The sequence below is a fragment of the Aptenodytes patagonicus genome, chromosome 1, assembly GCF_965638725.1.
Source record: "Aptenodytes patagonicus chromosome 1, bAptPat1.pri.cur, whole genome shotgun sequence".
Classification (NCBI taxonomy): Eukaryota; Metazoa; Chordata; class Aves; order Sphenisciformes; family Spheniscidae; genus Aptenodytes; species Aptenodytes patagonicus.
Window position 1 is genome coordinate 3726939 of NC_134949.1, and position 19655 is coordinate 3746593.

Here is a 19655-nt window from a genome sequence, read left to right on the forward strand (position 1 = left end):
ACCAGCACAGATCGGAGCTGGGAAAGAGCAGTTAGCGTTCCCAGCTGGGGACCTGCTGCTCTGGAGAGGGGAGGTGATCCACACTCAACTTTTCAACTAATGCTTCTGCCTCCCTCCAAGCTTGCTCGGCTAAGTTGGCAGGAGTAGCCGCATGAAGGGGGACAGCACAGAGCCCTCTGTGGATGCCCAGGCCCTGTCAACCTGCACAGAAAGGGAAGTTGCAGCTTTACTTGGCTGCTTTCCTCGCCTGTCACGGGCACCCATGAGACAGCAAACTAACGGGGCAGAGGGAAGGGCAAGGAAGATCTTTGTCTTAGGCGAGGAGAAGGCCGAGTTAAAGACTCAGCCATGCCAGAGCAAGGGTTCTTTGAGGGCTTGGAGATGTTTTTTCCTAAGTGGCCTTCAAACCATATGCTAGTTAGTGCCATAATAAGCAATATGCAGACCTGTGCGGTGGCTTCTTGTCCCCTGATGCTTACCTTGCCAAAACTGCCCTTCCCCAGCATCTTGTGCAGGACAAAATCTTCGATGGTTAGTTTTAGCTGCACTTGGTAATCTTCCTGCTCCTGGGGCTGTTCTTTCAAGTCTGACTCTATTAGAGATTCCCCCTTCACTGTGCCCTCCACCGGAGTCTCCCAGGAGATGCCCTGTGGCTCTGCAACACATATCAAAGCATTCAAATAAACCCCTGGAAATGAGCAGAAAATCCCCCAAACACTTACAGGTATTGTGGTTAGAGTTTTAAAAGGGTATTTTAAATAAATGGAAACGTGGTGGCCACATCTACTAAGTAGATTGGCTCTGCTCCCACATTGCTTTTTCTCTGTAGGAAATTTTACTCCAGTGTAACTCCACCTTCTTCAGTGGCATTACTCCCACTTTCCAAACTCCTTCATCTGTCTTTCTGTTTTATGGCAGCAAAACATGACCAACCCCTTCATTTCTGGCCACCTGTGTTCTTCATTCCTTCTTGCTGGTTGCCGTTATGATGTGGTCCCATTTTTTCGAGGCCTTTTCAAGACCCTTGGCAAAGCTAGCATGTGAAAAGATGGGACAGCATTTTCATATTGGGTCCCTGCTCTGGATGTGAAGCTCTGATCAAGCACTCCAGCTGTCCTGGAGTGGGACCACTCAGAGTTTCTTCAATACTCCATTCACTTGGACGTACGTGAACTTCTAAGAGATTCTGTCCCTTACTGGATTTATCTATCTCGTGTACTCAAGTGCGCATTTGCTGTACCATCCTAAATTGCTGAACAGCAAGAATACTACTCAGCAGACAAACAGACCCACAGGTAAACCAGATTTGAAACCATCTGGGGCTTTGCTGAGTCACATCAGCATAGCAAGTTCTATTTGTAGAAAAGAAAGAAAATAAGCACAGATGGGCACATAATTTATTTCCCCTTGGGGGCCAAAAGGCACTGTCCCCTTAGCTCAGATGGTACCAAAACCAGCCTCTGAAGCTCAGTAGCCTGGTGCTGCACAGTATCAAGCCCAGAGCACTGATAGAATGTTGCTCTGCCGTGCTTTAACCGGTGCCTTCTGACATTGTGCTCTAGGTCCAGCTTCCAGGATATTATCTCCACACAGGGCAGTATTAACTTGCATTGAGAAAGTGGATGATGGTGGGGCCTGGGCTCTCAGCTTGACCTTTGGTTAGGGTTGAAGCTGAGGACCCACTGCCCCAGTTCCTGCTGGGTTTAAGTATTGATTCACTTGTACTCTTCTTTTTTCCCCTCCCCTTTCTGGTAGATGCATTTTAGAGCTTGTGGAAGGCAGAAAAGCATTGTGTCAGTGCCATCATAGGTCTGCTGCAGTTACAGTACATTTCTTGGAGGGGGACCATGAACCATGAAGCCGGAGGGGTCCTGTAAATGGTCTTTTACATGGACCACATGGGTCTAATGAAAGATAGTGAATTTTTTGCTCCTAACATCCAGAGTTCTGTGACTCAAGCACAAAGCAGGCAAACAAGGGATCTCCCCAGGAGGCTGTAAATTTTGTTTTAGTCCACTGAGCCCCCAGTAGCTTTGTCCAAGGTCTGTTAATCAATGCTTTTCCCCAATCTCTCATTCACCCTCCTAAATGTCTGCTTTTGTAGCACAGAGGGCCGTGACACCTAGATCAGCTCCTGGGTGAATGAAGTGGGGATCTGTCAACGGTTTTCAAAGGTACTGGATGTCAACCCTCACCCAAAAATATGAAATCAGAGAGAGAATTGGCCATGGTGATCAGAAGGACTCCCAATCTCCTGTTTAGAGCTGGGTTTCTCTTTAAAGTTCTCAGATTTTACAGTCTACAAGTCCCAAGAAGGGAATAAACACATTATTGCCATTGGAGGTATGAGACGTGCTCAAGTACAGGGTCAGAAAGAGAGTTTAGGGGTTAGCTGAATGAGTGGTGGTTGGTGTCTCATGTCACCAGAGGTTGGGATGGCATGGGGGAAGTGCAGGTTTATAGAAAGGAAAGGAACGAGGTTGAGATCTAGGGTATCTGCCATGCCCAAGTGATGCGTCTGGGAAGAGCTGTTGATATCCTGGGATGAGAAAGGATGTGTCTTGCTCTAGGCTGGAAAGATGCATGAAAGATTCAATGGCTAATAAATTCCCCATCCTTGTCACCTCCACCTAACCGTGTACAAACCAAAAAAATTAACAAAGCCTGCTGTCCCATATCACTAGGGGAAACTACCTTTTTTTCCTGTTGTAGATGCTGGCAATGCCTGAAGCGGTGTTACCTCCTTCACAGGAACTGGGAAGCCAATTTCAAGAGGTCCATCCCTGGAGATCTGTTCAGTGTCACGCTGACAGCGAGCCTGGATTACAGAAAACAACAAATGACTTTTGAGCCAAATGTCATGTTCTGAGCTTATGGACACTGTGGCTTCTTGAGTGTGACTGTCACAGAAGCCAAGATCTAGAAGAGGTCTTTGCTTATGAGAAGAGCATCTCTGTACCTAATGTTTAGGGATTTGGTAACCTAGAGGAACCCACAGCCTGCTGTGAGATGTGTGTGGGTGTTAACAGGTCTTTGTACTGCCAATATAGAGATCCCCTATTTTGCACAGGGGTCTGAGTCCCTGGCTATCCACACAAAGGGCATTTTAATTAACAGCTTCCTTCCCAATAGTCCTCTTTGAAGAGAAATCTGGAAAAACACTAGAGGCTGGAACATGCTGCAGCCTCATCCCTATACAGTGTCTGGATGTCACTCTGAAGAACTCCTTGCACCAGGATGTTGCAGAAGGTAAGAGTTTGTCTGGATTCAAGGGTGATTAGACAAAAGCATGAAAGATAAATCCTCTGAGGGCTACTAAACACTAAGACTTCACCTATGGCTCAAGAAGTCCCCAAAGCCTAAATTTCTGGAGATTAGAAGAGTATTTTTGGGAAAGTATCTAGTGTTTGCCCTCTTCACCTCTCAATGGTGACTCCAAGTGTACAGTACAAGGAGCTGTAGAGAGACATCAGGTAGGAAATAGAGAAGCAAGAGCAGAAAACACTCCTCTTTGGAGGTTTGGCAGCACTACCTATCACATAAAGGTGAGAAATATGCAGAGCTAAACCTGGTAGATAGCCCCTCAGGAAGGTAGATGGAAAAACACCTGCTTTATGGATGAAGATGTTGCCTTGGGATACTTGAGTAACGTAAATATGGAGGACTAGGTATCTACGGATTTTGTCCCTCTCTGAGGTTACTCAAGAGCTGAGAGGCATCCTAACAATCCTGATTTTGAACTAGAATCTCTAAATTCTTTTATGGTTTTGGGCTTGCGACAAGCTATTTTTCCTTCTTTTAATTCAATTTCCTGTGTTCATACAGTGCTGTTTATATGAGAGGAGTATCTAGATCCTCTCCACAAGGCCCAGGTCTCTTCATGAGAGTCCACGCTCTGGGGAGTTTCATTCCAAACAGATCACAGAGTCACAGGACAAATTGCTAAGTCACAAGCACGGAGTAAAGTAGTGACAGCAAAAGGACCCAAACCAAGTTCCTCTCACTCTGCCTTGGACCCTGTCACACAACCTCAGTTACAAACATAATGTAACTACAACGGTACTAAATCAGAGCAAGAGTCAATCCAGGTCATGTCCTGTCTGCAACACGGGTCAAGCACACACGAGGTAAAGATATAAGAAGAGTGCAGGCACGTGAAGTCATGTCCTCAGAATATTCTCCCTATATCCAGAGTTATGCGGCTCAGAGATTTCCCGATACAAAGGCAGTGTTTTTCTATTAACAGAATTAATCATTCTATTATTCCCAAATGAATTTCTCTTCTATGTACACTGGAGATTGTCACCTGAACCCATGAAAACTTTTGGCCACCACAAAGTGTTGAGATGAGCTTAACTACCTATTCCATGAAGGACCCATTTCCTAGTCTTTACTTTGAACTTGCTACTCACAGTGCTCCACTCAATGCCCTTATTTCTTGCACTGAAACAAACATTGAAGAATTGATCCTCCTTTCTCCAGGTCACTCAAGGCTTAAAGTATTTACCTGCTGGGTGCTCTCTATCATTGCCAGAGCTTCAGCCATTAGTTTCTGGTTAACTCCACAAAGGTTTGCTACTTTTGTCTGGCACTTGTGATGGACGTTCATGCCACATGCTGAAAGAAAGAACAAGAGGCGTCAGGACAACAAAGGGTAGCTAGGCTGTAAAGGGTTTGACATCAGGTCGGGCAGGAACATGTGCTGCTGTTGGCCAAGGGCAGAGATCAGCCACATAAACAGCTCAAAGCCTGGGCACCATTTATGTCTCATGAGACAGCACTCAGGTCATTTTTTGGTTCTCTATGGAGACAAAGTTTTTTTATATCTTATTCTGGGCAAAAGTTTGCATTTCCACATCCATCAGCCTTTGCAGCTACAGGCTACCAAAACTTTACACTCTATCTGCTCAGAGATAAACCATAATCTCCCCATTGATACAGGGTTATGAAGATGGTGAAGTGTCTTGGGTCTGTCTGATAGTGGAAATAGAGCATGCAAGTTGATACTAGGAGTGATTTTGGAAGATCAGCAGTGTCACTGAGATGTTCTTTGCCTCTCTGGGAAGCGACTCTTCAGCCTTGTGGACCACATGTCTTTCTGTATATTGACAGTTGTCACCCTCCTTGAAGAATGATCCTCCTTGAAGGATGGCCCTCTTGACCACTCCTTCACCACCCTGGATGCCATCTCATACAGGTCTTGTAGAGAAGCGTGATTTGGCTCTTCAGGTTGCAACCCTCTAAAGACAACAGCCCACTCCCATGCTCAGCTCATGCCACATAGATCAGGGACTGACTCACCATCACACTTCAGTCCTTGCCGTGCAAGGCCCCAGAGGAGCGTGCCGCAGTGCTCACAGAAAGTCGGGCTCTTGTAGTTGTAGACTTTGAAGCGGTGAGGCATGTCGATCTTGAACCGCTCTTTATGGAACTGCAAGAGAAAAGCCGCGTTGGCAATTCGCTCCTCTCCACCTCAGCTCTGTATGGAAAACCGACAGCCCCCAGGCTTGTACCACAGAATTTGGGATGTCTACTGCCCCTTTATCCTTGAGTATGACCACCAAGAAGAAATGATCTATAACTATCATTCAGATATAGAGAGCTAAATTTTGAGACATAATATCTGTACAATTCAGTGGGAACTGGGTAATTTAATCCCTGGGCTTGATTTATCTGACGAGATAACTTGCATCGCAGCTACACACCCAGAGTCCCTTAATGCTCAATGGAAAAACAGCGGTACTTCTAAAAATTATTCATCCCATCTTAAATGGATGTCTACATTTGTTGTCATGAATCACTCTTTGGAAAAGCCTATTTTTCTTCTTTTAATTTATAGGGCGTTGAAGGTGATGACAAAGTTGGATACATCTACCCTGGAGATGTCAGAAGACAGGTGAGATGAATCTCATTTCTAAAGACTGTAAAAAGAGAACAGGAGCCAGGGTAGGACTGGAAGCAAACAGAAGCTGTGGGACACAATTAAGAAAAAGGGAATAGCCCTATCAAGAGTTTAAGTTACATTCCACTTTTGCCCACCAAAAAAGAAGGTATATTACAAACTGAAATGAGAAAAATAAAATAAATAATAGTGGAGATGCTAGATCTTCCACTGACTTTGGAAATCTCAGATAACACAGAGTGGGATGTTAAAGTACTGCTCTGAAAATTCAGTGTGACGTCCTGCCTAACATCATATAGTGAAGAATTTCCTCCAGTAAATCTCCACCTCATGTCCACCACTTCCCTCTGAGCTGTACTTCATGCATTAGAAAAACGTCAGTCCTGATTCAGCAACTGCTTATTCAGTGGCTGCATTTGAGTAAATCAGAAGTTGGAGGTAATGAAACCACCGGGAACATAAAAAACAAAGGGCACAGATCAAATCACACAGCCTTTAATTCAGTAGCACCTTTTGCTTCATCAGAAGTTGTTTTGCAGCAATGTAGGAGAGATCTGAATGACGCCCAAGTTTTTTAAAAGCAGCCAAATAATAATACATACCATTGTTTCTCTGCTATTGATTGCTGATCCTGTACACTTGGCTATTACTTTATCAATGCACTTCTTATGAATGGCAGCATTACATTCTGAAAGAACAAGTGTGTCAGGGTGTTAAAAAAAAAAATCCTTAAGTAAGGATCAAGTAAATAATGATAGTAACAAAACCAAAAAAGTTTCTTACGTCTGCATTGATAGCCTTGTTTATTCAGACCCCTGAAATAAACAGAGAAATGGTTAACTCTGAATTTTCTGAAAGCCTCGACAGAAGAAAGGAGAGCAACATTTATGAAAGAAACAGAATAAAACAGCTTTGCTTTTTATCAGTCTTTATAGAGCTACTCTAATCTAAATATCTTCTTTCAATCCAACTGTGGAGTGATTCTCTGTGGTTTTCACAGCCTTTTCAGCACATGTTCACATTCTGAATTTCATGATATTGAAATAGCAAACTGGGCTGATGAGACTTGTCTGTGCATTTGGCCAAAGACAAAAATATTTGTAAAAAATAAACTAAAAAATGAAGGGAATTTTCACAGTTGGAATTACAACTGTGAACCACATCCTTGAAGTGATGCAATAACTCTACAAGTAAGATGCCAAGGGTCCAGTCCTGCTGCCTTTACTGACAGCAGGAGCACAGATATTCGCCAGAGAATCATAGAATCACTTATGTTGGAAATGAGTCCAACCGTAAACCTAACACTGCCAAGTCCACACTAAACCATGTCCCTAAGCACCACGGCTACACAAGAACTGGTCCCTAGGGTTAAAAGGGGAAAACGCATAGATCTATTTTCATTTACCATACAAACTCATGACAGACAGAGCAGAAGGTGGGTTGTGGAAAGAAGGTGGCTGTGAACTCGTGACACTTGACGTTATGGATTTTGGCCTGTTTGATGGCTCCCCTGCGCTGGTGCAAGGAGAAAAAGCCTTCAGTCTCACAGTCAGCCAGGTCCTTTGCATCTGGGGGGAAAGGAAACAGAAGATTTATTAGGGTACCCTGTCCTGATCAGGCACCTTGAGAAAATGCAGCTGCCAAAATACTGAGTGACTGAAGCTAATGATTCACTCATGGAAATGAATATTTTTAAGAAATACCATTTTCTGAAACCCACACAAGCCTTGTTTGGATGGTTTTTTATCTACCATTCCTACAAGGACAATAAAATGACTTTAAACTTGGGACTCTGAGCTCCCTTGAATATTCGTAATGCTGCTTTTGAAATGTAGACCAGAAATTTTCCAAGTTAAACATAAAATTCTGACTTATAGCACTGAAGAACCATGCCCTAATAAAGATGAAATTATATAAAAATTAATAATTACCTATATATGCACACAAACACACACGTGTGTATATATATGGGTATTTAACTGAATCCTTTATGTGTGCATGCACGTGTGTGTGAGTAAGCACGTAAGTATTTTCCTAGGATATTCTTTTTCTTGTTGTTTTTCCATGCCAACAATTGCTTTACTGTTTGCTGTGCCCGTGCCACTAGTCATAGTTCACATTTAAAATTTTTAGAACAGCAAAGAAATCAATTTTGACTACACATGCATATATACATGTGCACTTATATATGTGCTTATGTCTACAAATCTGGACATGCACACAATATCTCACTCTCAATCTCTGTCTTGTTTTACTCATGCATTACACAGCAAGTTACACAGATATTCTGTGGAACTGGCCCCCTGTACGATCTGATGCTGGTCTTGCTATTTGTAATACAAACACAACTTGCATTTTCTATGCTTTGGCCTCTCTGATATCTTATAACATACAAGGAGGCAACAATAGTCTATTCTATATTAAAGGTAGGAATGGATGAAGAAAATATCAGTATGGACATGCTATTAGCTGCTTTCACTACTTCTATGTTTCTATAAATGGAAGATCCTTCTAGATATCTACACCTTACAACTTCACGCCACATTTGTGAAAGGCAGTGAGAACTTTGGCGTCAAAGACAGGAGAATAAGACCGAGCATTTGGATTGCAACCCACTTTCTTCAACAAAGCAAAATGCATTTCACATGTACATCGAACTCTGCAGGTGGGATATGGTTCCCAGTGAAGACACGTAAATGACGGTGTGTCCCCTGCCCAGGGTGACTAAGCTGCTGCCACGTCCCTGGAGGTCTAGCTGGAGCAGGCAATGGAGCCCGGTGAATGACTCAGCTCACCTTGCAGCAGAAACCTGCATCTGATCAGATGAATCGCTCTCTAGGTTCTTTTCCTGTTTTGCCTAGATTGCTCTTGATCTTAAAAGCCCAACTAACACGTATACTTAGGTGTTGACGACCGTAAATTGTATCTCAACCTTTACATCTGCACTATAATGCACACCACGGCACACGTTACATGCGTACATACAAGCAGAATGATTTCAGAGGAAGCTGGCTCCTTATGTATCTATTCTGTCTTACTTAGCGTAATGAGAAAATCTGCCATTTTAGTGGTAAAACGGCCAAAAATCTGCCTTGCAAATCACAGAGGAACAGTCAATCTTCGTCCCCACCATACAATAAAAATTGCTTTTCTGGAGTGTTCACTTCAAACTGTTATGATAGTTCCTATGAATAAATCAGTAATAACATAGGCACTGCTTTCAGTGAAGACACCATGTCTGCCCCACATAACCAGAAATTACATCTATCAATTAACAACAAAATCACTTGCCGCTTATTTCCAGGAAGTATCTTGCATTCATCAGCATTCGGCCTTGAGGTTTCAGTTCTAGCTGATTGAGATAAGTGAAAAACAAGAAAAAAAGACCGGTGCAGTCATTAAACAGTCATTCAAAGTAGCAACAATCATTTCAGATGACTCAAGCTATCTCCTTTTCCCAGTGGGAATTGCTGAATGCCAGTGAACGCTAATTTTTGGGTTGTTCGTACCCATGTGGGGCAACAAGGCAGGGTAGGAGCAACTATAGAGAGAGGAGGCTAGATCACCTCTTATCAAACTCTTAGAGTGGCATGATAGAAGAGATAAATGTGACTAAACCGCAGAAGCTGTAGGCAGGTTTTTAGACACCAGCTCAGGACCAGCACTATCTATAGAGAAAACTTGTCGTTCCCAGTGGATCGTGCAAGGGGGAAGTGGGAGCACCTCAAAAAAACCAGCCAACTTCAGACAGGTACTTAAAAGATGCTGAAATCTTTCAGACGCTTGGTTCTGCAAGTCTGACTTCCATTACAGTCAGTGTGAGTGATGCTACAAGCTTACTGAGGCATTTTTTAGGCCTTCCCACTGGACCTGGAAATTCCCACCTATCTGAACCTCCGTCCATAGGTGCTTTTGTAAATCTGGATCCACTTGCCTGGGAATAAGAAGACCTACATTCAGGGATTTCTTCAACCTGAGAACCACAACAGTGCCTTCCCCACCCACCTCCAGCACAGCCTGAGCGAGGTTACCTCTCTACCTTCCAGGTGAAACAGTGCCCTTGCACAGAAAAGTGAGAAAAATGCTATTCTCTCTCCTCATGACCCTTGCAGGATGAGATATCTGGGACCACCCTCCCCAGGTTGTAACTTGTATCAGGGAGTGAGTGGAGAGAAGATCTCAGGAGCTGCTACCGGGCTGGGACACAACAGGACCAGGGTCTCCCAACTCCACTTGACCTTGGGTCTGTTACCCTTGCTGCAAGCAAGCAGCACCCCAGACTACGTGCCCCCCTCTCCTCCTCAGCAGGCTACTGCCTCCCATGGCTTTGAAGCCTGGGGTTGGAGTCATGCTGAGCAGAGCCTTTTGGTTTTCAATTCCACCCCTAAGTATCTCAATTCCTTCCAAGTTATGTGTTAAATGTGCGAATCTCTACCAAGTCTTGCTCCTAGGTCTGTTAAGTGATCAAGGCCTTTTTGACTTTTCTACTCTCTGCTTCACCCAAGCAGCTTAGCCTGAGAACTGGCATGAAAAATAAAACAACAAAAAAAATTCCAGGAAATCAGTTTCTCTCCAAATGTCTTTCCACTTTATTGTTATTCATAACATGGCTACTGAATACTACATATTAAAGACTATCATCAAGAACCTTCTTGCTTGGACTACCAGGGAACACAACCTTACATTTAGCATCCTTATGAAGACTGTTACTTCAAATTTACTCCGCTGTAACTCCAGTGATTTTAAAGGAGTTCCTCTGACTTAACTCTGAAGTCAGGCAGCTGTGAATCAGTTACTTGATATTAGATTAAATTTTTAAAGCTGTTTCCCCAGAGCACATAAAATAATTCACATTTAGCCACTCATATTACCATTTGTCCCCGGTGGGTTTTCTAAGTGAAGATTAATACGTAGGCACGGCTCACCTGAACCAGAATCCTTGCTAACAGAGGGTATATGTTTCAATATAACAGCAGCAGGTAATATAAATGTGCCATGCTCTTTTTTTCTGATATGCATAGAAGTCTTTCCTTCAAGTCATACCCAAGTAGACTCAAAACATTATTCCTTGGATGGCAGCCAGTTCCTGCTGCCCTGCTGGTTAGAGTCACAGCATGGCATGGACACAAGGCGTTCCCCTACCCCACAGCAGCTCCCCATCACATCCTGCAAGAGGAGATAACGATGCTCACCCATATCTCTGTCTTCCCATTGCTCTTTTTGCACCTCTCCGCCAGCACCTTGAGTTCCACCGTGGTCTCTGAAACCATTTCAGCACTTTTGTCCTTGACGACGATGTGCATGACCCTGCCGTTGTTGATGTGGGCATCGAAAGTGCTGTTCCAGGGTGGGTACATGGTGGGCTTCTTCTGAACATACACTTGGCCATTTTCTGTCAACAAGAAGTGGTTTGGATTGACTGGACTTGCTTCTGATCTGCACTACGGCTACCACTTTACAGTCCCTGAGACAGATCTGTGTTATTTACCCACTTTAAGGTCTCTCTCCAGGCAGGGTGTGTAATGGATCATGTTAGAGTGTCTTACAAGGTTACTGTGTGAAGTGAAACCTAGGATGGGATCCATCTTACTTAACTTTAGGTGTCAACAATGTGTATGCCCATATCTGAGCTGTCTGAACATTCGGTCCATTCAGAGCCAGTGAAGAGAATATAATCAATATAAATCAATGGAGATAGGGTGTGTTCATTTGACCAAGTGCAGACATCTACCTTAGAAAAGATAATTTCCACCCTTGACTCCATTAACTCTATTGAGTAGACCTCAAATGTAGACTCTGACACCATAGATACCCACTTCTAATCAGGTGAATCTCATCACAGATAACCAGCTACATGTGTCATCTGTCCAATGGCAATGCAAAATGAAACAGGTTTGCTTCAATCCCCCCAAAAACTGAATGCACTTTATGATTAAGGTTCAGCTGGAGCGCATGTCCAGTCAGTTGCTACATCTCAGCTAACTCAGGGATGTTAATATATGAACTGTCTTGCAGACCTGCAACCACATCCACAGCGGTGTAGAGTTTTCAACCTAGCAAACTTTTCCTGCACCTCTTCCTCATGCATTAATTCCTCTTCCTTCACAGCAGACACATCTTAAAATGGTGAAGGGTATCTCTGAGGCTTAGCATTAGCTTGCAGAGAGTTCTCTCTCGTTAGTTCTCTCTGAAAAGAGTCTCAGCCAGCTTTATTTATTTCAGACAGCCCATTTTATTTCATACAGCCCTGTAAAAGGCTTGGACACTTACTCAAGGTAAATTCTATTTCACAGTTACCCTCTGCAAATTTTCAACCCATCAAATGCCGAAGCTGGTGGAATAAGAGAATAAAAAGCAGTCGTGTGAGCAGCAGACCTGTGACTCCTGTCTCCTAAAGACCCTGCTCCTATTTCCAATAATCCCAGCCTTTCCCTCATCCCATCCAGCTGGAAAAACACATGCAGCTGATAGCCTGGAACATGGCACGTGCTGGAGAAAATCTTTCCGTAGATGGGAGGACTAATTCCTCTGCTCAGCTTTCATTTACGCACCTTCAGGATGGATTAAAACTGGTAAGCAAGCTCCAAAGTTATTGGAGGCAGGAGAGAAGGAGAAGAAAGGAAACAGTGACTCTTGATTGTGTAATATTCAGCTCCAGAAATGAAAGAATGTTTATTGGGGAGAAAACAAATATCGGGGCTGTGAGATTATAACAAAAATCTCCCTTCACCACCCCATACACTGGTTTCCTGCGAAAGGAGAAACAACTGCCAGAGCCACTAGATAGACCTAGCTTGAGAACGCTTCCTGAGGAGAGGCATGCAGGACCCTGCAACCAATACCGACTTGCTGAAATTTCACTCCACGACCCAACACCCGGCTCTCACAAAGCGGTTTTGCGCTTGGTTCGATCACATAAACTTGATTCGAGTTGCAGTCCACTCTGACCATCAGCACTGGTCTGCATCGCAAAACTGAGCGGAGATCATTCCTGCAGCGTAAAATCTCTTCTCACACTTGCCCTGCCCGGTATGACAAGCGGCTGTGCAGCTAAATCTTAGGTTCAAATTCAGTTTCCCCAAAGTTTAGAGCACCTCAATCTAAGGTGAATCCACCTCTATCAGTTAAGTGAGGTTGACTTTTCACATGTGCAGATTTAGGCCATCATATACTGAGCTCATTGTCTGCAGGCTTAATTCAGTCCCATCAAGCTTGCAAATATATATTCAACGCACTCTTTCAACAAAAGCAGACAAAATGAGACATAAAAGTGAGACATAAAAGTGAGACATAAACTTCCCAGTGTCACAGAGAACAGAATTCTTAGTAAGAACCGTTATTCCTTTGCTACATCAGTGAAACTCCATGGATGTGAAACAGAGAGCACTTGCAAAGCAAGTGCTTTTGTTTGCATTGCACTCCAAAACATATGGCTTAAATAAACAAACCCTGGAATGTGAATGCACTGGCCAATATATGGGATGAGACAGTCACCCCCGGCGCATCCCCGCTGATGTCTGTGGAATTCTGACAGAGATTAGTCTGACCCTGAGTTCCTGAAAAATGAAATGGCGTCTGTCTTTCCCGGGCAGCAGCTTCCACTGCAGCTGGGAGCACTTTTCCTGGAGGCTTGCTGAGTTCAAACATGGAGCAGGATCTTTCACGAAGCAAATGTCATCAAGACAGGTGGTGAAATGGCAGCGGGCTGGGTGGCTTGTGAAGGCAGAAGCCATTTTTAAAGGGCAGATTTTTTTATACCTCAAAGGCGCCTATGATCTCTGAAATGGTTTGTCTTCAGTAAGAAATTGCTATAACACTTCTAACTACATGGAGGCTTTTTTTTTTTAAAGATTATATCATAAAATACCAGCATCCCTTTTACAAAATGAACAAGTGGGGAAAAAAAAAAAGGCTGCCCAATATCTTTCCCAAGCTTCTGAAATTTCTTAGGGTGGCCTTGTTGTGACACCCTTGTGTCCACAGATGATGTGCATTACTCCCAGACCCTGGGGGTCCTCTGTCCCAATGACTTATTCATCACGGCTGGTCAACAAGGGACAGCCTTTGGTGTGACCCCAAAGATAGACTCAAGCTCCCTTTTTGGGGGAATGAAGCACATCTATCACCTACCAATGCTCTGTTCGCAAAAAAAGAAACACCACCCCCCCCAAAAAAAAAAAAACAACCCACTCCTCATGCTTTGCTAAAGCTACACATGGTATATATCCAATCCATAATAGGACATCGCAAAAGTTGGAGCAGAGTCATCTACCAAAACGCTTCCAGCACAGAACTTGCAGGGATTTGGGACTGGACCTATCCTAGATTCAGCTCTGGGTTTAGGCACGTCCTGCCCTGCGTTCTGCACTCACCGCTATATAGCAATCATTTGCCCTGAAGAAATCTTAATGGCCATGTGTCAGAGCACAAGGCTGGGAGTCAGGATTGTTTGCATCTCTTACCAGCTTTGCAGCTGATTCACTCCTGCTCCTTGGACATGCCACTTTAGCCAAAATTTGCATATCAGGGTATCAATATAATTTTTTTTTGAATCCCACTACCATTGAGTAGCAAGTGCTTTGTGAAACCAGGGAGCTGGAGAGCAAACTATGATCAAAAAAATCACAAAGCAGGGATGCCGTTTCAAATATACTCAGCTAATGTTTGTCCTGAAACCTTCATGCCTTTTGCCTTCTCTAATCCTGTTTGAGCGTGACAGCGCCTCGGGATGGTCATCTTGAGAGCATTTCTGGCATTTAGAGTCAGGCTCATCTCACTGAACGTCAGACGTGTACCTCTGAGTGGACTGTCTAAACTGCCCTCGGAGCCAGTGGAGAGCACCGGGCTTTTCTAGGGTGTGATTCATCAGACCCATTATGGATGTCTTCTTCAAGATAAGATGAATCCCACCATGGAAATCCCTGTTTGTTCCCCTGGGCTGTAATGCAAACTTAGCTGACTTGCTCGGATATCAACATCCTTGCAGAAGACTGGAATTGTAGGGGAGATGGATCCCACTGTGGCCTCACCTTGTCTCAGCCACCTTAAGGTAAGGTTAGCCATCTACACATTTAAAGACCCTCCACCAGCAGCAGATTAACACCTCCCAAGGGTGATTCAACCTACCCTAAGAAAGGAGTCTGGGATGAATCAATCTCGGGAGTTTCCTGCTGCTATCACTGACACGACAAGAGGTCCCTCTGGCTGCCCCACCGTGCTCTGAGCAACGGCTAGGTGAGTGCAATGACACCCCAGCAAACAGAAATCTCCTAACAGAAGGACATCATTTTTCCTATATTCAGTCCTCACTAATGGAGAAAAGTTCCCCCAAACACACTTTTTTATTTCTTGTTGGTAGAGGTGCTATTATTATTATTATTATTATTATTATTATTATTATTATTATTATATCTCAGGAGCACAAAAAATATATCCTTTAGTTAGTACATTTTTGTTTGTTAGATGCCAGAAAACACTTTCAGCTCTGTGTAAGAAAAATAAATACAGGTCTGTGCCGACCAAATTGATTTTATTCACTTTTGAACTGCCAAGAGACTTCAATTTGAGTTATGGCTTTCAAAGGCCTCATTAAAGCAAACAGCCAAGCCCTGCACAGAGCTGAAATAGGACATATTTTCAGTAAGAAGTGAGATCTTAAGGCTATCTTGTCATGCACTATTTTCTTTCCTTTTGAATTTACCAGTCACCACATCTTCCAGAATCATTTAAGCCAAGACAAAGTTCAATGTGATAAATGCTCTTTTTTTTAAAAAAAACCAAACAAATAAACAGGCAAACAAAAAGTGAAATAATTAATTATTTTAAAATTCTAAAATTTCTTTTTTTAAACTACTTTAACATCCTCTAGAGGTTAGAGTAACGGGGTTTCTCGAGGTATAAACAGGGATTTTTGAGTTGACTTAATTTTTAAAAGAATCACAGCAGTCAAGTTAGGAATTTATCCAAGATTTAAGATAAATAACAGCCAATATGAGGAATTCCCTAACACTGAAGGTCTTGATCTTCATGATTCTTGAAAAGCAGAACTGAAGAACTTTTCCTCCTCTCACTGGGACTATTTTCATGCATAAGACATACAAGAAATGTTTTCCCAATGAGGACTCATCAGCGTTGTTCAATCAGGAAAAGTGTGCAACAATCCATATAACCAGACACAGAAAACAGCTTAGCAGGAGGTTTCACTTTCAAACATTTTACATAGTACAGCAAGTACACAGAGAAATTAACTCTCTCTGCAAAGACTGGGGCTGTTTGAGAGCTTTTTTTTTAACATGGGGGAAGTTGCTGGACCTGTCAGTTCCTCAAAAAAATGTGATAAACAGAGACAGCCCTCCCAGGATATTTCTAGGACACCCAGATTTCATCTGTCTGGAGTCCCACTGACAAACCAACAACTGCTCATATAAAAGTGAAACCGAACATAGCTCACCTCATCTGCTCTGTCACATGATGGGACCTGTAATTCAGTTGATAATAACCCCAAATTGTAGACATAGACTTGTTAGGCGTCATCTTAAAATCAGATTGTCTTGCAGGCCATGCCAAACCCAAACTCGCACTGTGCTGAGGCACAAAAGGCCCTTCACAAACCCGTATAAAGATTTACCAGTGTGCTCCCTACACTCCAGTAATGACACAGTAAGGCGCCCACGTCTTATAAAAGCTCGCATGCATATTTAACACCTCCCCACTTACCTGACTCCACGGCTTCTTTAACCATCACAGCACAGTAAGGGTTAATCACCTCCCCCTGGGATGGCAGGTAAGGGCCACTGTCATAGTTGGATAAACCAATACGCAGAAAGGGAGACATGACAAGTCCTGTGTCAAACAAAAGACAGGCGATATTTGGGAAGAGTCTAAAAATTCCCTTGATTTTAACCAGCCTCTTATCTCTGTCGGGCAGGGGTACGCCGGCCGTTAGTTATCCATCCAACTGGAGACTCTCTGACTTCCTCCACTGTCTAGTAAGATGATGGACTGACTGAGCGCCGCTTAACGTGCATAAGGTAGCGTAACTTAGCTGTCAGCTTAACCGTGTAGCTGAACTCATCGCAGGGCTGGAAAGACCCGCAACAGCAGCTTTGAGTACTAGTGACTTGATGCCGGCCTTCAGGAACAAGAACGACAATACACAGAAGCCAAATCGGGACTTTCTTGGCTGGGATAACCTCTGCTGTAATTTATGTTGAGTCACGTGTTCAAGAACCCGAACGCTATGAGAATAGAAAGGCTTTCGGGAATACAAGGCTGTTGGAAGCCTGCAAGCTGAACATGAAACTGCGAAATAACTGCGTACTATTTATATACAGCATGGAAATGATCACGGGCATTCAACTGCCTGGGTGCTGACCCATATTCATAAGTGAATCTATAAAGAGAAAAATTCAGCTCATATGAACCACACTGTGTAGAGAGTGGAGAAAAAAAAAAAGGATCTCGAGATAATTTTAAGCAGCTGAAAACAGAAACATATAAAATCAAGATGCCAGGAAAAACAACAACAAAGCCTTTGGGTTGGTCTTCTCTGTAGGCTCTTTCAGAGCTTCCAGAGAGAAGATTTAGTGAAGCCAGAAATTATTAACTGCTGTAGCTGGTGCCCATCATTGTGCCATCTGGGCCCAAGGACTGGGCTTACCACCCAACTTTTGTGTCAACTTCTGAGCTTGTCCTTCCTGGCTCCCCTTCTAGCCAATGGACAGCAAGAGGCACTTTGAACTCAGCTGCAGATGTCTATGTCTTGGATCACCAAAGTTAAAAGACAGGAGTCCTATCACCAGCTGTTACCTGTCAAATATATTGACAACAATATATTGTTCAACTACAACAGCAAAAAGTTGAATGTGGTGGGGGTTGCAACCCAAGCCTCTTCTCCTTTTTACACATAAAATGCTCTATCCCAAGGGCAGCTTCTGTAGCGTCACACAGAAGAAGATCCAGATTCTTTGCTGGGAATGGCATTTTCTTACCTGTAAATGGTATTTTCCTGACAGACAAGTTCAGTCTCTGGCAAGATGGGCTTCTCTTTTCATCACAGCTGTGGACACCATGGAAAGGATTTTTCTCAGCTAAAGAATGAGGATAACTGCTTCTCTGGTTGGGCTGACTTTAAAACTTGGAATCTCTGTTCAAGGAGACAGGAGGCAAGACCATCAAGAAGAGAGGAAAACTTGAGGAACCAAGACATAGCCCTTTGCTTGAGTGTCTTCTCTCTTACCCAGCAGTGTGGAGCGATGAGTTTCCATCAGCCCCCTGTGCAAAAGTCTAGGGTGACTGTAAAACTCAGAACAACTGTTTGTTAGTGCGTGGCCAGGTCATAGCAGGCGCTTGTTTTGCTTGTGTCCTGGATATGGTGAGATCTTCTCCTTCTTCCTGTTTTATAAAATGAAGACAAACAGCTACAGTTAGCACTGGGACTGAAACACCAACTATTCTGGCCCAAATATTCACAAGTACTGAGCACTCACACTACAACACTTTCTGACACACTGGCAAACAGATGGCCCACGCAGCCAACCGCAGCTGTTCTCTGATAGAGCTTTCGGTAGGGAAGGCTTCTCAGGAGGTTTCCCTAAATTTGTTACCCTACATAAGGCCAATCTATACAATGGACAGTATAGGAAGACTCTCCTTCCCATTTGAGCTCCTGGGTAGGTTAGCTAACAACTGGGCTGAATTTTCAGGAAAACAGCAAAGACTCATCAACGAGGGAGGTGATTCTGCCCCTCTGCTCTGCTCTGGTGAGACCCCACCTGCAGCACTGCGTCCAGCTCTGGAGCCCTCAGCATAAGAAAGACACGGACCTGTTGGAGCGGGTCCAGAGGAGGCCACGAAAATGGTCAGGGGGATGGAACACCTCTGCTGTGAAGAAAGGCTGAGAGAGTTGGGGTTGTTCAGCCTAGGGAAGAGAAGGCTTCGGGGAGACCTTCTTGCAGCCTGTCAGTACTTAAAGGGGGCTTATAAAAAAGACGGCGGCAAACTTTTTAGCAGGGCCTGTAGCGACAGAACAAGGGGGAACGGCTTTAAACTAAAGGGGGGTAGATTTAGACTAGAGATAAGGAAGACATTTTTTACACTGAGGGTGGTGAAACACTGGCACAGGTTGCCCAGAGAGGTGGTGGCTGCCCCATCCCTGGAAACATTCCAGGTCAGGTTGGACGGGGCTCTGAGCAGCCTGCTCTAGTTGAAGATGTCCCTGCCCACGGCAGGGGGGTTGGACTAGATGACCTTCAAAGGTCCCTTCCAACCCAAACTACTCTATGATTCTATTCTATGATTCTATGATAACCCTCTTGGATACTGTGCTTAAAAGAGAATAAAACCATCAGGTTTCTGGGGAAGACAGGATAGGACAGAAAGAGAGAAAAAAATCCTGTGAATCATGTCTACTGTGTATCCCTAGGAATGCACAGATCAGGGGCCACCAGCAGCTATCAGACCTCCTCTGAAGACTCTGCAAGGACCTCTGCATGTGGCATTGCCCTCACCTGGGAAAACATCAGCACTTTTGCAATTTTACACAAGTTAGTGGGAAAGGCAAAGCACCACCTGGGGCTGGGTGCAGGAGATTAGCATGATCCTGTTCTCCTCTGGATGAGGGCAGCATCTCTCTGAAGGGTGGTTCAGTAACACATTAGCCAAGTGCCTGATGAACTTGCTCTGGAAAGCCACTTGCATTTAGATATTCAAGCACAGGTAGCTCTGTAAGGAGGGGCATTTGTGGCACTGCACA

The 19655-nt window shown here is 43.9% G+C and overlaps 1 protein-coding gene across 2 annotated transcripts in view; it reads right to left on the minus strand.

Annotated features, from left to right (window-relative positions):
* PRKCQ (protein kinase C theta) overlaps positions 1-19655 on the minus strand; it is a 67880-nt gene that overhangs the window by 28828 nt on the left and 19397 nt on the right. The window contains exons 2-13 of one of the 2 annotated variants that reach the window (XM_076348815.1): positions 18141-18295; positions 17893-18047; positions 16619-16744; positions 11095-11294; positions 9194-9254; positions 7308-7470; positions 6686-6717; positions 6505-6590; positions 5302-5431; positions 4508-4617; positions 2695-2818; positions 480-655 (exon numbers count right to left, since the gene is read on the minus strand). In XM_076348815.1, the coding sequence (XP_076204930.1) occupies positions 480-655; positions 2695-2818; positions 4508-4617; positions 5302-5431; positions 6505-6590; positions 6686-6717; positions 7308-7470; positions 9194-9254; positions 11095-11294; positions 16619-16736 (1200 nt within the window). In that variant the 5' untranslated portion in view covers positions 16737-16744; positions 17893-18047; positions 18141-18295. Of the gene's footprint in view, positions 1-479; positions 656-2694; positions 2819-4507; positions 4618-5301; positions 5432-6504; positions 6591-6685; positions 6718-7307; positions 7471-9193; positions 9255-11094; positions 11295-16618; positions 17279-17892; positions 18048-18140; positions 18296-19655 lie in introns of those variants that run through there. The other variant, XM_076348892.1, reaches the window with a different exon arrangement.